Source organism: Gallinula chloropus (genome assembly GCF_964237585.1).
Source record: "Gallinula chloropus genome assembly, chromosome: 2".
In the NCBI taxonomy this organism is placed as follows: domain Eukaryota; kingdom Metazoa; phylum Chordata; class Aves; order Gruiformes; family Rallidae; genus Gallinula; species Gallinula chloropus.
Genome location: NC_140086.1, coordinates 92,150,109 through 92,165,224, shown reverse-complemented (window position 1 = coordinate 92,165,224; position 15,116 = coordinate 92,150,109). Strand labels below are relative to the sequence as shown.

General features: G+C 46.9%; 1 protein-coding gene across 1 annotated transcript in view; it reads right to left on the bottom strand.

The window, feature by feature from the left end:
• Positions 1-15,116, bottom strand: part of RREB1 (ras responsive element binding protein 1) — a gene marked incomplete at its 5' end in the record, with an annotated part of 121,531 nt that overhangs the window by 7,325 nt on the left and 99,090 nt on the right. Inside the window, one exon of the mRNA XM_084279841.1 lies at positions 11,439-14,181. Coding sequence (XP_084135967.1) covers positions 11,439-14,181 — 2,743 coding nt within the window. The remainder of the gene's footprint in view (positions 1-11,438; positions 14,182-15,116) is intronic.

Sequence of the window (15,116 nt, the reverse complement as noted above, 5' to 3'; positions counted from 1 at the left end):
AGGAAAGGGCAAAAACCACACCAGACCCTGGGAGCACAGATGTAGAGAAGCCTTCTCTTCTGAGGCTGGCCCTCCACCCCTGAATGAGCCCATTCACAGCTCTGGTAGGGACATAGCCAGGAGCATGCTGACATGCATACACGCCTGGGTGAGCACTCTTCTGTCTTACCTGCACCAACCAGACCTGCTGTTTCCTTTGCCAATGTCCATGCAGACCGTAAAGCAGCATCTCCCAACCAGTCGAGCTGCTCTGTGGTTACCCCCAGCCCCTGTGTTTGGTTTTGCAGCTGGTGAAAAAGCGAGCTGCTTTGTACAAACCCCAGCTGTGTGGGGATGGGTGAGAGTCAGCCCGGCTCCACCACAGCCGAACCTGAAGAGCAGCAGGGAAGCCATGAGGGTGTGTGGGAAATACGACAGTTGTGAGGTCGGCCACGTGGGATCCCATGCGGGGTGTCCCTTGCAGTGCACGGGACGGCTGCAAGGGAAGTCCTGCACTGGGACCTGCTCCGTCTGCTCTGGCAGCACTTGGGCTTGGCCTAGCTACTGGATATTCCCTGCATACATGCCTATCTGCAGCAACAGAAAACCCTCCTGGCCATACAACTCCAGCAGGCTTGTATCTTACACAGGGGGAGGATTTTGACTGAGCATTCAGATCTGGGTACATATCCCTCCAGCGAGGCTGGGCTCCTCTCAGATGGGCAATTGCCACTTCCAGAATTTTGCTGATTTACAGTGCAGAGCAGCCGCTCCCGTCCAGGAAGACAAGGTAGGCAGGAAAAGGCCTGCCTTTTCTTTTAACCCTTTCCCATCTTTCACTGACTAAGGTTGTAAAATGTTTTTCGGTCTGTTTGTTATCCCACAGATATTTACACTCAGTGAATCGAGAGGACAGGAGTGGAGAGGTCTGCTTGTCCAGGATCCCACCCACCCCAGGGAGCAGACATGGACAACCTGAGTTTGTGTCATTCCTCCAAAGCGCGGTCAAGAAGGTGACACTATTTCATGGTATCAATTCTGGCACCAAAGAACTCGGACAAGGTCTGGGTAAGGATGGAAATGAGCAGGGAGGTAAGGACAAACGAAGGAAGGCAACACGAAGCAACTACTGGTAGGTCAGCTCCTGCCTCGTCAGCTCCTGGGAAAAAATGAACTTCTCAGGAGATATATTCATAAGCAAAACCTCAAGGACTCAAGCGGAGAATCCAAAAACTTTTCCGCTTGCATGAAAGAAACCACTATATAGTTGTAGCCAAAATAATTTTCCCTTCAAACTGTGGAAAGAAAACTGCTCTGCTGAAGTCTATTTACAATTCCAGTTGCAGTTTTCAGTCAGCCCAGTCAGAAGAGTCTGCTTAATCTTCCATATGTGGCAAGAAAGAAAGAGAGGAGTAAACTGCTTTCCTGTATACACAAACCAAATTACCAAAAGAGACACTGAATGTGGAAAGTCTGTGATGAAAGAGCAGATACAGATCAAGGTGGGGAGCTTGCTCTTTTGATTCTGTTTTCCTGTGGTCTTCTTTTTTTCAGGAACTAAGGTGGAATAGAGAGCAGAGCTTGAGATGCTAAGGTGTTGTTAGATAAAACAAGGTGTTGCAAGGGAAACTATTTTGTGACTTTAAAGCAAGTGCTTATTGCCAAACATCCCTGACATTCCAAGAGAAGTGTTAGAACACCATCACAGAAATAATGCTCAAAACTGGAGCAGAGAGCGTACTGGAAGTGGATGTTGTACAAGCAGTTGGCATCATCAGTCAGACGATTTACTATTCCCCCTCTACGTTAACTGAAATAACCCCAGCTAGCTTTACAACCGAGGCAGCCACCACTAGATGGTAGCAGTCTAGTAAATTTGGGGGGTTTTCTGGATCCACTCGCACAATGCTGCTTCTTACTTCCACCCACCAACTGAAGAACATCTTTCCAACCCGTAGAATTTTGGGGGTTATCTTTGTCCATTATTACTGTAAACACACTAAATGCAAAAATCAACCCACCTTCATACACAACACGCACATATACAAGTTAAATATTTAATTAGCCCACACTTGAAGGAGTTTTCCTATCTGCATGCCTTCTGAAATGAAAACATTGGAGATAGAAGAGGACTATTTACAGTAAATGAAACTGAATGTATCAGGGGGAAAAGAGAAAACCAATTCTAGGAAAAAAACCCAACCCTTTTTGCCTTGGACACAAGGTACGACCTCCCAGTACCTTCAAGAGAGAAGCTGAGGTCACCAACACAAAGGTGTTCAGGACTGGCTCTGACTGCACCTACCAAGTGGAAATGAGCATTGAAGGTGAGGAAGAAATAGCCCAGGCTTTCAGCTTAAGCATTCAACCTAAAGGTGGTTACAGGTAGAGCCGGCAATATGATCAGCAAGTTATACACCATCTTCTCACTAACTTCCTAACAACAGTTCTAGCACTTAGGGCAACCTCATGGCTCTTGTGTTTGCCACCCATCCCAATGGCAACCCCAACTCTTGCTTCACCCTGAGCGGTGGCTCTGAAACAGGCTGTTAAACTTTGCCTGACACTGAAAAAGCAGTTTCAAGCCCTTTGTCCTCTAGGAAGTACCCACAAATGTAGTTCAGAGGTACAGAGAGCTACAGCAGCTTGGAAAAACAAAAAGTCCCTTGCTATACCCAGGGTTCACATGGTTCTGGAAGGATCGCAGAGTGGCAGATATCTAGAGCAAAGATGAATTCTGCTAAACACTAATAAAAAAAAAATCACACAAAGTAGTATACCTACTTTGTAAATATTTGCCTAGTTAGCACAGAGCAATTGTGTTTCGACCCTCTCACATTAGGGACAAGCCTCTTTAAGAAAGGGACCTTTCCCTAACAAAGACTTTTTTCTGTATTATGTAAGAGATAATCCCTTACCCCATTCCCATCCCACATCTCTTCAAGAAGGGAGCATTCAGAAAGCCCTAGGGAGACAAAGGCAGGGCTGCTTTAAGGTGATCCAAGTGGGCGATTCATTAAGTTGCTCCACAGTTTCACTGAACTCTCTGCAGGTACAGATGTCCTCAGTTTGCTTCAGGTGCTTTTAGTCAGACCATTTCCTTCCTCTCCATGCCGCAAGGACATGCACAAGCCCCCATCACTTAGCTGCCTCATCTCTGAATCCTGTTCAAAACCTCCATCCTGGGGTTTTAGTTTTGGTTTAAAACAAGACCAAAAGAAACCTTCTAGAACTTGTTCCCAGTGATACTCTGTTAAATTCCACTTCCTGTCTTAAACCTCATCTTAAAGCTTAGCTTCATTTAGGGCTGACCAAACGCCATCCACACATCTCCCTTCAGGCCCTTGCCATTCAGCGTACAGTGAAACGTGGACGATTACTCACGTCGAAGCACAGCCCTCCCATGGGCTCTGCAAGGGAGCCCCAAGCACCCTACTCACACACCTTTTAAAACCTGCACAGAAAGAGAAATGACCCCGTTTTAAGGTGAGCCAGAGCTTCAAATTGCTAATTTATTTCTGCCTTGGACAATGGAGGAAGCCTGCAAGTCCAGAACTGTTGAATGATTTTGGACCATGATTCAACACCATTTGGTGAAGCCAGTTATAGAGACTACGCCGTGATATACAGTGTATGTGGTAACTGTAACAGTACAGAACCTGGGCTCCGGCTTTGCTGACTAAAACTGTCCTCTGAAGGCACAAAGCATTTGACAGCAAAGCCAATTTCAAGAGCATCTATCCCCAGTGCTTCCCAGGGGATGGATGCTGCCAGCTCCCACATCTCAGCTGCATATATGTGCTCTTTTAGGGCCGTCTCATAACAGCTGGTCCCTCCCCTTGCCCTTTTCATTTTTTCAGGCAGCTGGGTGAGCTGCAGCTGTGGGGATGAACAGTTGGGAACAGGCTGAGCCAGTACAGCCAAGAAGTACTTTGTGTTATCCAACCGTGGCCCAAGGCTCTGTCTGCCGGGGGCAGGTCGAACCACTCTGACCAGCCCAGAGCCAGCTGCACCAGTGCTAAGAACAACATCTACCTTCCACCAAAGCCCTACCCATCCTACATGCTGCACCAGCGCTGGTCTGAGTGGCTCTAGAAAAAAAAGCCTCTTCACCCAGCCAGCAGCAGAGCTGCGTTAGGATCACCCTGACTACAGAGACAGTTTTCAGTAGACCCAAGTAGGACATTTCAGTTTTGTTCTGCTGCGAAAGCCACCGGTGGGGAGCGCTCCCAGAGCCCGCTCCGCAGACGTCTGCTCTGCGCGGGGATCGTGTTATAACATGAGCCTTCCTCTCTCACGCCGTACCCATCTGTTGCCTGCTCAGCCAGGATGAGCCCACGTGACACTCCAGAGACCACGCTGCAGCCCTGTGGAGTTACGGGCTGTTAGCATGGTAACAAGGCAACTCGGGCTCGTCATGATAGGCAAGCTCGAATCACGTCAAAACATGTCTCCAGCATGGCAGATTTTAATGCCAGACTAGTACTGAGACCTGTATTACTACATCTGAATCACTGCAAGGCAACGTGCCACACTGAAAGAAAGGATGCAGAGCCTGGGAAGGCAGCAGACTTTCCCAGACAAACTGGAGTTTGGAAATGCAAGAGGAAAACCCTGTGCAGGCTTCTGTGCGATCTGATCTGTAGCTACCCTAAGGATGACGGTAACAACTGATTTGTGATTTTAACTACCCTGATGCACAGAGCCAGCTTCTTGCTGCTTTTAGGCTTGTTACTTCACCAATTGTCCTGTGAAACTGACTCAAAGTGACATAAAGTGACCCTGTCTCTCCTGGAGGTGTGAATGCCTCACAGCAACAGCTCCCTTGTCCCTTGCCTGAAAAGTGTTTGCACACATACCACCACCTGCTGAGCTTCCTTCTTGCACCCATCCCATTTGGTCAGCACAGAAAAATCATCAGGTGACTGCACTCACCCTCGGTTCCGTGTCAGCTTGTCCTTTCCAAATAAGCACCAATCAATCTCCTTCACTGCTAGACTCCCAAACAGAGGGAGCAGTATGCTGGCAGGCAAGCTTCAATGCAAAGGAATATAAAGTAGAACACTGCTGGACAAATAATCTCAAACATGCCCACGTCATGCTGAATGGGGTACTGGCAGGTACATTGAGGCAGGAGGTCTCAGAGCCACTGATGAGAGCTCTCCAGGATCACTGGCTTGGCCTGCAACAGTGGCCAAACTAAAGCAAGAAACACTGGGTACCATGAGCAAGGACCTTGAGAGCAAGACCGAGGGCGTCCCTTCACTGCGGCATAAAGCCCAGGTGTGCCCTTCTTTCAGGTGGTGGGTGCACTTCTGGTCTCCATGGCACAGGAAGGAGATACTCATGTTGCAAGTGGCACACAGCAAACCTGATCCAAGCCACCAGAAAGGCTCAGGCTGAAAGAGTGAAGGAGGTGTTATGATTGAGGTTCACAAGTCGTGAAGGCAGCTGAGAGGGCACATGCAGAACTACAATTCCCGAAATCCTGCGATAGTGGAACTCAGGGTGGCTCTCTCAAACTAGCAGGGGAGCAGCTGAAAACAGATTGAGAAATAGTTCCTTACACAGCAGGTAGTGAATTTCTGGAGCTGGACACCAGATGAGGCTGGAGGCAGTCAGCATCAGTGGCTTCAGAAAGCAGTTGGGAGAGACTTGCAAAGCACAGGTCCACAAGCAGGTAGTAGAGGGAGCAGGGCAGGGATGTGCCCTCTAACACGCAACCCCAGTGCAGTAGTTGTGGGTGCTGATAGAACATGAAGAAGAACAGGCTGCAGGAAGTGGCCAGGCCCACACACTGACCCCAAATAGCACATCCTACAGCTACCATCAGCTCTTGCCTGCATGTACCACTGCTCTAAGGTGGCAGGGCTCTTCTCATGTCCTCGCGCTTCGCTTGTCTGTGGTGTTCAGTCTGACCAAACACAACTTGGGCTTGCTGTCCTGGCAGCTGGGAAAGACCGCCTGTGCCACCCTGAGATCCACCATCCTCCCCCTTAGACTGGGGCAGGGGCAGGTGGCAGCTGGTAACTCCAGCATTTGTGCAAATCCTTAAAAGACACCACCTCATTTTTGACAGGGAAGGCCTTCTTGGCCTGACATGAGAAAAATACCCGCCTGTCATTCTAACATATAATAAGAAAATTGGGTTTTTTCCCTTTTCCTCCCGTCCTGCTTGGTTATCAACTAACAACATCCTGACTGCAAGCTCCTCAAGGGAGCTTGAGCTCTCTCCTGAGATGACCATCACCTGTGTGAACTTGACACAACTTCCATCAAAGTCACAGGGCATCTCTCCATTGACTCCAGTGGAACCAAGCCCCACATGCTGAATTAGAATCAATTCCTTCCCCACAGGAGAACTGTCTGTAATTCATTTAAATGACTAGAACAAGGGAAAGGACTGAGCGCAGGAGGAGTTCAAAGAAAAGCCAGGATGATACAGTGCACTGAGGACAGCAGTCCTGCAAGACATCTTCGTGATGAAGAAGGAGATTGTGAGGACAGCTACCTGCAAAAGGAGATCAGCTTGTATCACACCACCTACTCCACACTCCAAACCTCCGATCACACACACCACCTTCCTCAGCCAGCAGCTTCTTTGATACAACACTGTAGGTACATTTCTCACTTTAATCTTCTGCAAGTTAGTTCTGTTCTAGTTAACATCTCCAGCTGTACGAGGGATTCCCTGCACCTCACAGACATCTCAGGCACTCTTTCTTACTCTTAATTTTCTTCCAGTGTCAACACAACTTTTTAGAAGCATCAAGGCACTGCTGTTTGTAGGCTTTCAAGTCACTCTTTCTTTTTAGATGCCTACTAAGGCAACCATACACTTACGGTAACAAATACCACCACTTGCTGCACTTTTATTTGGCTTCATTCACAATGCAAATACAAAACAGAACTTCAAAGTTCAGCAGAAATCCTTCTGCTTCTTGATAGCCCAATTCCTTTCCACATCTCTTTTCAAGCATGCAATGATAGGATTAGCTGGGGATTAATTACTTGAAACTCAACCTGCATCTCAGGTCACAATTTTCTCATATTCTCAGACTTTGAAACTTTCATATAAACCAAATATTTGTCACACAGATCAATATTTACAACAGGTAAGACATTCTTCTTTTCACACAGATGTCCTAACTGGTGGTCTCAAAACCCAAACAATGCATCCTGAGCAAGCTCCACTCTCACAACCCAAGTTACAGTCCCATTCCCAAATGGAAACCAGACTGCCTTCAAAATGTGTCAACTTTAAAGGCACAAAAAGGATAATTCAGAAAAGCAGTATTCTCTGTTTCCTCTATTGCCCCTTAATGGCAGCTGCTCTTCGGATAAAACATACTTACTCACTGGAGGGTATCTTACACAGTCAGTTTAAGTGCAATTTGATTTAATTTTTTATTAACTTTTTGATTTTTTTAATTAACTTTTTCTGTAAGAATGGCCATTGCCTGGATTCAAACACATCTGTGCCTCCACACTGACTCAGAACTGACTGTAAAATTTTGTTAGCAGCACAGCAGGACTAGATAGTCTGGACATTTCAAGGAAGCCAGCCTTTTGAAAGGAGTCTTTTTCAATATAAAGGGATATCTAAATAGCAACAGCATGCAAGAAGATCATTCCTTAATTAAGGTATCTCCTGCCACTGTTGTCCTAGTTGAAAGACATTATTATCAAGGTAATGACAAATGTTGCAAAATAAATATGTCCAAAATTTCACTTTGACTCGAGTCATAAAAGCAAAGAATAAAAACGCCTCCAGTTCTTTTTTTAATTTTTAATGACTTGTGCCCTCCAATCAACAGGAAACATTCAGGTTCCTGGGCTACATGTAACTGTATTCTATTTATTTATGACTTTATTTTGTTTATAGAACTGTTCTTGTCCAGTTCATTCCTGTTGTAACAGCAAAATGAAACCAAACCAAACCAAACCAAATCTCCTCTGCTATTATATTTCACTTTCTACCAAAAATAATCTGGGGCTAAATAAGATCTGACAGTATCACTATGAAAATATCCTCAAGTTATTCTCTGCAAAGAGATACAGGTTATCTATAAAAACTAATGGCAAAAAAAAGACCATTATTTTAACTTTAAATTGAACCTTGTCTGATGCACATGTCAGAAAAGGAGCAAAATTAACTGCACCATCTGCAGGGCACATCTTACTGGCTGCTCTGAGAATGGGAAGAGTCAAGAGCAGGAGAGAAAAGGAAAGAAGGAAGGCAAACCAAGTTGAACCCAGGAAAGAAAATTAAACAGTAGACATCAAGAGAAAGAAAGTATTAAAAGCGAGCGTTGAAGCATGTTCCAACAGAACGCGGGTGCTGTATCAAACACCGTATAAACCCACGCTGTGCCAAACTCCCAGTGCCCCACTTGGGAGCTCTGCATTAAAATAAAAACCGTGGAGGAAGATGTGTGTGCTTCTTCAGGGAAAAGCTTTTGAATGGAAACAACACACAGCAGTGTTGAGGCAAGAATAAGCAGGGCCAAAGCTTCCATGGGGGAGACCTGGTTGCGCGAGGGGTGTTGGTTACCGGCAGCGCGTGCGCTCCTGCTCTTTCACAGAAGGTGAATCTGATCCTGACACCTCATGCAGAAAGAGTGGTGAGGTGCTGGAACAGGCTGCCCAGAGAGGTAGTGGATTCCCCGTCCCTGGAGGTGTTCAAGGCCAGATTGGATGGGGCCCTGGGCAGCCTTGTGTAGATCCAGGCCTGGAGGTTGGTGTCCCTGCCTGTGGCAGGGGGGTTGGAGCTCTATGATCCTTGGGGTCCCTTCCAACCCAGACCATTCTATGATTCTATGCAAGGAGACCTCTGTGTTGGAATTTCACTGAGCATGAAAGACACTCTTGCAAAAATCTTTTCATGTCTGTACAAACGAAGTAGTTTCAAACTGGTAATACACAGACATTAGATGCTCAAAATGATGCACCTTTTCCTCACCCGTGCTCACCAATTATTACCTTAGATGACTTAACACAAATTACTCCAATAACCACATCCTTACAGATGGCTGGAGAAGATGTAGTTGCCCCTTTTTAGTTCAGATGACCGCCTTGGGGTTTTTTTTTTGTAGCAGTATACTACACAGTTTACTACAAGGAGCACAGAGCTGCTTGCCAGCAGGGATTCCCAATGGAGCAGATACCCAGCACATGCAGTTTGAAAGCAAGTCACCAGGACTCTCATCCATCCCATTCACATCAGCCTCTTGGTCCCTTCTCTTCCCAGGTCAGGGAGCAGCCATCAAGCCTGCACAATAAAGTTCCCCTTTTCTCTTTATAGTAAGATTAGTGAATAGAACTTTTTCTTAATTCCTTTTTTTTAAAAAAAAGAGCTATTGAACAAGCTGCTGCCTGTGCAATAGGTGGGGACAGGAACAGTGTGTTGCACTAGGACACTGTAGGTGTCTCCATCAGAAAACCGACTTGCCCACCCACAACACAAACCCAACAATTTTGCAGCTGCCAAACTCCTCCCATGCCACCAGCACCTGACACTTACCAGAAAAACACAGGGCTCACTCCACCTTAAGGCATCCTAGTGCCTGCTTTTTACCTTCCTAGCTCACCTTCCCCTCTCACCTCCAGTAAGCTTCATCTACACTGCTGTCACAGAGGAGCTGCTGTGACTCCTAGAAACAGAGCGCTACTACTATCACCTGAAAGGGGATGGCCCAAGGCCAGTCAAACTTGCTGTGGGGTGGTCCTCCAGCAACAAGTCTCCCTCAACACTGCTCTGATGACTAGAGAAGAGTTCAGTATGACCCTTGCCAGAGCACACCAACCTGAATCTGATTATTGCCACTCTCCTAGCATCACCAAAAGTCTTGTTGCCGTGCTGAGGATCCAGCCCTGCTACAGCCGCAGTGGCTTTCCTTCCCTGTAGGGGAAGCACAGCCCTTCTGAAAGGATGGTGTCTCCTTCCAAGCTGGCTGGTGGTAGGGGAGACAAGTTTTACCGGTACAACTCATGGCGAGTGCATTTTCCTGCCTTTATTAAGGGTTTACACCAGTGCTGCTACCTTGGAAGCCTGCCACCAATAAGCAGGTCAAACCCCTTAGCCTGGGAAAAGCCTCTCTATTGTTCTCTGTCTCATGAACAAGTTCTTCAGTAACCACATATTTTTTTTGGAGAGCAGGGTGTTAGAATACAATTGATACAAATAAAGAGCTCTCCTTCACCATTGAAAGTAAACTGTATGCTTAATAAGATGAAATAATTTGGTCTCTGTAGGCTAGAAAACAATAGCCTCCCTGTTGCACTGATACCTTGCAAGTTATGTCCTCACATCACCCAAAGCAAACTGTAATAGGGACTGCTCCACAGCTCAGATTCCCTTTAAACCTCTTAGCTAACCTCTTTTACCTCTTCAAGTTTCCCTCTTTAGCACAGACATGACTCAGTGGCTTCATGCAACGTCAACTGCATCAAAACCCATGAAGTTATCTTATGAGCCTGTACTTGATTCCCTGAAGTTTCTTACAAATCTCCATAACTTCCACTCTTTACACCAGGGCTTGAGATTGCCTAATGAAGAAAATATCAACAACTGACTGACTTAAAAGGGAGCAACAGCAAGTAGAGCTTTGTCCCCTCTCTCTCTCTCCAAGCAGGATGAGAATCTACTAATTACTTTATTACAGTGTGGGTGGAAAAAGGAGTGAACTTCAACTCAGCACAGCATTCAACGCTGTACTTCCTCTACAGCAAAGAATGAAAAATAACCCCAAACCTAGAATAGATCTCCCTCCCCAACGTCTCAATTTGTTTACACCAGGTCTGAGGTTACTCACATAGTGGTACAATATTAAAGATTCCATACACATCTCCACGCCTCAGGGCATAAGCCCACCATTAGTCATCTAGCACTGAGAAGAAACATTTCCTAGAGGCAAGCTACTACCTAATGCTCAGGATTATGTTTCTCACATCCTCCTTCTTTGATCTGTCAAATAAAAGCCACCACAAGAACAAAATGCTAAACACTCTGTTATTTTATTTTCCTGCCACAATTCTATACTTACTTGCTCTTCTTTTTAATGATCGTTTTATCATTACTGATGCAGACAAAGAGCCACTGGAAACAACCAAACAAACTGTGGAAGGCCCAATGAAATATTCAACAGAGGCGTTCACCTTCAACATAAGACAGTAACACCTGAAACCAGAGTCTTCTCCCGGTTACGCCGCTTGGGTCAAATGTGTTTTACCAGTTTAATTTGCCCCCTTGATACTGAAAGGCACAGAGATTATTCTACTACTGAAAAATCTACCCCACCACTATGAAACAGCAATGGCTAGGGATGTGTAAAATAAGGAAGAATGCCACTGAGGCATCAGAGAGAGGACAGGAAAGGAAGATACCTCCCACAGGGAGGCCCTTTCCTGAGGAGCATCCTCAGGGCCTGTGATCCCCTGTGAGCACAAGGCGCTCTTACCTGTGTGAGCAAGCATGTGCTGCTGCGGGGAATTTGCCCATGGAAGGACTCGAGGACAGCAAGGACAGGGGACATTTTGCAGGCAGTCTGAGTAAGTGTTCCTCTTCCCTCTCAGCAGCTTATCTTCAGCAGTTTCCTTCTCATCCTCAGCTGTTCCATTTCTGCCACTTTCTTCCTTGAAATTGTCAGTGGACTGCAGAAACGGGCTAAATTTATTAGTGTCTGTGGTAGCCAGCATCTTCTCTATGCTGGCGAACTCCCCACTGGACTCCAGATCCACACCACTGCTAAGTTTAGGCTTATTTTTTGTTCCTTTCTTTCTACCTCTTTTCTTAGTCAACCCAGTGTCAGCAACGGGAGGCTGCTCTGGATCACACGGCTGAGTCGGGTCACTGGGCAGGCCGGAGTCTCTCTGAACGGCGGTCACGATTGTCACTTTAGCTTTGGCGTTCCCTGATTTGTCACACCCAGTGGAGCTGCTCACTGCCTTGGGACTGGCGTCTGCAGCCTCTGTTTTCAGCAAAGCGGGAGCAGAAGACACAGATGAAATGATCTGTGCGATGGAAGCCAATGGTGGCAGCTCTTTAGTTACTGGAGGCTTTGGCAAGAGAGGTGGTGGCGCTGGTTTAGGCCTCAAGGGTCTCAGCAAGGCAGTACTGCCAAGGAGAGCCGGGGAAATGATTGGGACAGTCAAATGCAATGAACCTTTCAGTGGCTGGGGATGTCCGACAGCCCTGCCTTTCTCCGAGTTCCCATTGGCACCAAAAACCAAAGGACACTGCAGACAGTTATAGGCTTTTTCACTGTTCCCAGAAGCAGCCAACTCTTGATTTCTGACTTCACATGGGACATCGTCTTTATCCTTCTTCAGGACTTTGGGGATGGACAGGTCAATGGGCTCCATGGAACAGTCGTAGAAGGACAGGGGAGAAGAGCCAAACAGGTTCTCCTGCTTCACTTGCACAGCACTCAGGTTTTTGTTCTTCTGAGAGAAATCTAACGGCTCGTCAAAATCCATCGGGAAGTTGCCCGTAGGTTCAAGTTTGATGGGAACATGAGGCGATGTCCCAAGCAGGAAGCCATTCTGTGGCTCCAGGAAAGGCGTCATGGCCTTGCGGTCCATGTAAGTGCTGTCTTCCAATAAAGTAGGGTCTGTCTGGCTTTCCTGGGCACTGCAGTCCACCGCTAAAATGTAGTTCTCAATCTCCCTTTCTTGCACGTGCAGATGCTGCTTGAGGATATGGTGAATGCAGTTTCTCTTGGCCGAAAAGGCTGTGCCACACTCCTTACACTCAAACGGCTTCTTCTTCTGGCAGCCGCTGTGCGTCCTCATGTGAATGCGGAGGGCCCGGTAGTGCTTCAGGTCCTCACCACACAGCTTGCACACAGTGTCTGGGGAGCAGAAGGCATCCACCATCTCTGCAGCGTTGCTGGTGACATATTCAATGTTCTTCTCTATATCCTTCCTGGTCACTTTCAGGTGCTTCTTCCGCAGGTGCCTCTCGCAATTGGCTTTCACTGTGAATGGGTAGTGGCAGATTTTACAGATGTAAGGCCTCTCCCCGCTGTGCGTCCGCAGGTGCCGGATCAGCGCTGCCTTGTCAGCTGCAATGTAGTCACAGATGTTGCACTGGTACGGCGAAATACCCAAGTGAGATCGGATGTGAGCTCTCAGGACACCAGAGAAGGCAAACACCTGGTCACAAAAACGGCAGGGGTACAAAACTTTCCTCATGGTCGGGGCTTTCTTGTTCGCTGCCCCTGCGATGATGGCTTTGAGGTCACCTTCTGTCACCTCTTGCTTGATCTTGGCTTCCATGCTCAGAGGCAGGAGAGCTTCAATGATGCTGTCCTGTTCCAGCTGTGTCTTCATCTCGTGCTGAGTTAAAGGCTCTACTTTGGGTTGGAGGAGCAACTGCGAGGAAGGACTCGATTTGGCTCCTGGCTGGGAGAGGTGAGAGTTGGAGGAGGACTCCACCGAGTTCTTGATCAGCCTCAGAGGGGGAGGTGGGAGGCTTGGGCTGATGCAGCCAGGGGAGGCCTGCTGGGCACTGATAAGAGGAGGAGGTGTAGAGGTTGCAACAACTGTTCGGGGTGTCACCAAAGGCTTTGGCTTCAGCGGCGGCATATGCTTGAAAATGGACTGCACAGGGACAGAAGGTGCCTTAGAAAGTGGAGGAAGACTGATTTGAGGAGGAGCGGAAGAAGCCATCTTCAAGATCTGCTGAATGTCCGCCAGCTCAATGGCAGACTCATTGGAGATGGGTTTTACCACAATACTGCTGTCAGGCTGGATGATAAAACCCTTCTGGAAAGGCTGCAGCGAGAGGAGCTTTATGTTTTCTTTTGTAGGGGGAAGGACTGAAAACGACCCTCCCATAGAGGCAGCATCCAGAGGAGAGAGGCTGAGCAGACCGGTGCTGCGGGGTTCCTGAGGTAGGTTACTCTTCAGTGCTCTGAGCTGTACTTCTTGGACCTCATCTTGTATATTGTCCTCCTGTTTGACAGGCTTGATGTCTTTGGTGTATTGTAGGCCCAAGGATGCCATGAAGGCTTTCTGGTCTGGGTTCTCGACGGGTTGGGTCATGGACTGTGGCTTGTGCTTGTCTTTTCCCTGATCCACCACATGAGTTTCCGTGTGCAGTTTGAGTGCCGAGAGCATGGGGAATGCCTTGTTACACGTCTCGCAAATGAATCGGTGGAAGTCACTGATGCACCTTCGCAAATTTGTTTCACACCAGACCTGCAAGACAAGCAAAAACATTTAGAGAGGGCATCTCAAACTAGAAAGGCATCATGGGCTGCTACAAACCAAAACCAATTCACTCTCTCATCCACAGCCACGTTAAGGAGGCTACAGCAGCCACCACCTCTCTGGTGTAGAGATGCTCCTGCTCCGCAGGATGTAGTCACCTAAGTGGTTTAGGGTTGATTCTCCAAAAGTTCCCTTCTATAAAGGCAAAGTCCCTCAGAGGGATATTCAGACCCTAAAATACTTTTCCATCTGGAACCTTCCTTCCAGAAACCTCTCTTGCTTCACTGACAGGACAAGACCCTCAGTAGACTATGCAGCAAACTACAGTAAGCTGGGCAGAAAGACCACCTCCTTTTAGCTTTATTACCACAAAGAAACTAGGAGGAGAGGAAAGAAAAACCAAAATGGCACCCCAGAAGGCAAAACAACATAAACCAACCAAACCAATAAGCTAATCAATGAAATGTGGAGCCCAAAGCAGAAAGTCAAGTCTGATTACATTTACTCTCTCAAGAAAAACACTGACTTCACAAATGGATTTTATACTGGCCCCCGAAAATGATCATGAATCCAAATGCTGTATTTAAATGCTACCCAGAGAGCTCATATGTTGCAAAAGTTCAACATCAAAGAAAAGCATAAGTGATAGGTAGAGGGCTGGCAGGATCTTAGATACTCTACACACTGTGTTCAGATATGTTGTAGGTATTGCCTCATGGTGCAAGCAAAATTATTACAAAAGGAAAAGTTCCAACCTTTAAATCCCTTAATAACTTTATATATCTGCCATAAATCACAAAAGAAATAAAACCAAGTTGTTTTAAAATTTCTCTCTTCTCCTGATTTTGTAACTCTTGCAGCAAAACTCTACTAGAGTTACAGAATGACCTACATGGTCCCCTGGACCAGTAGCAAATTTAAGG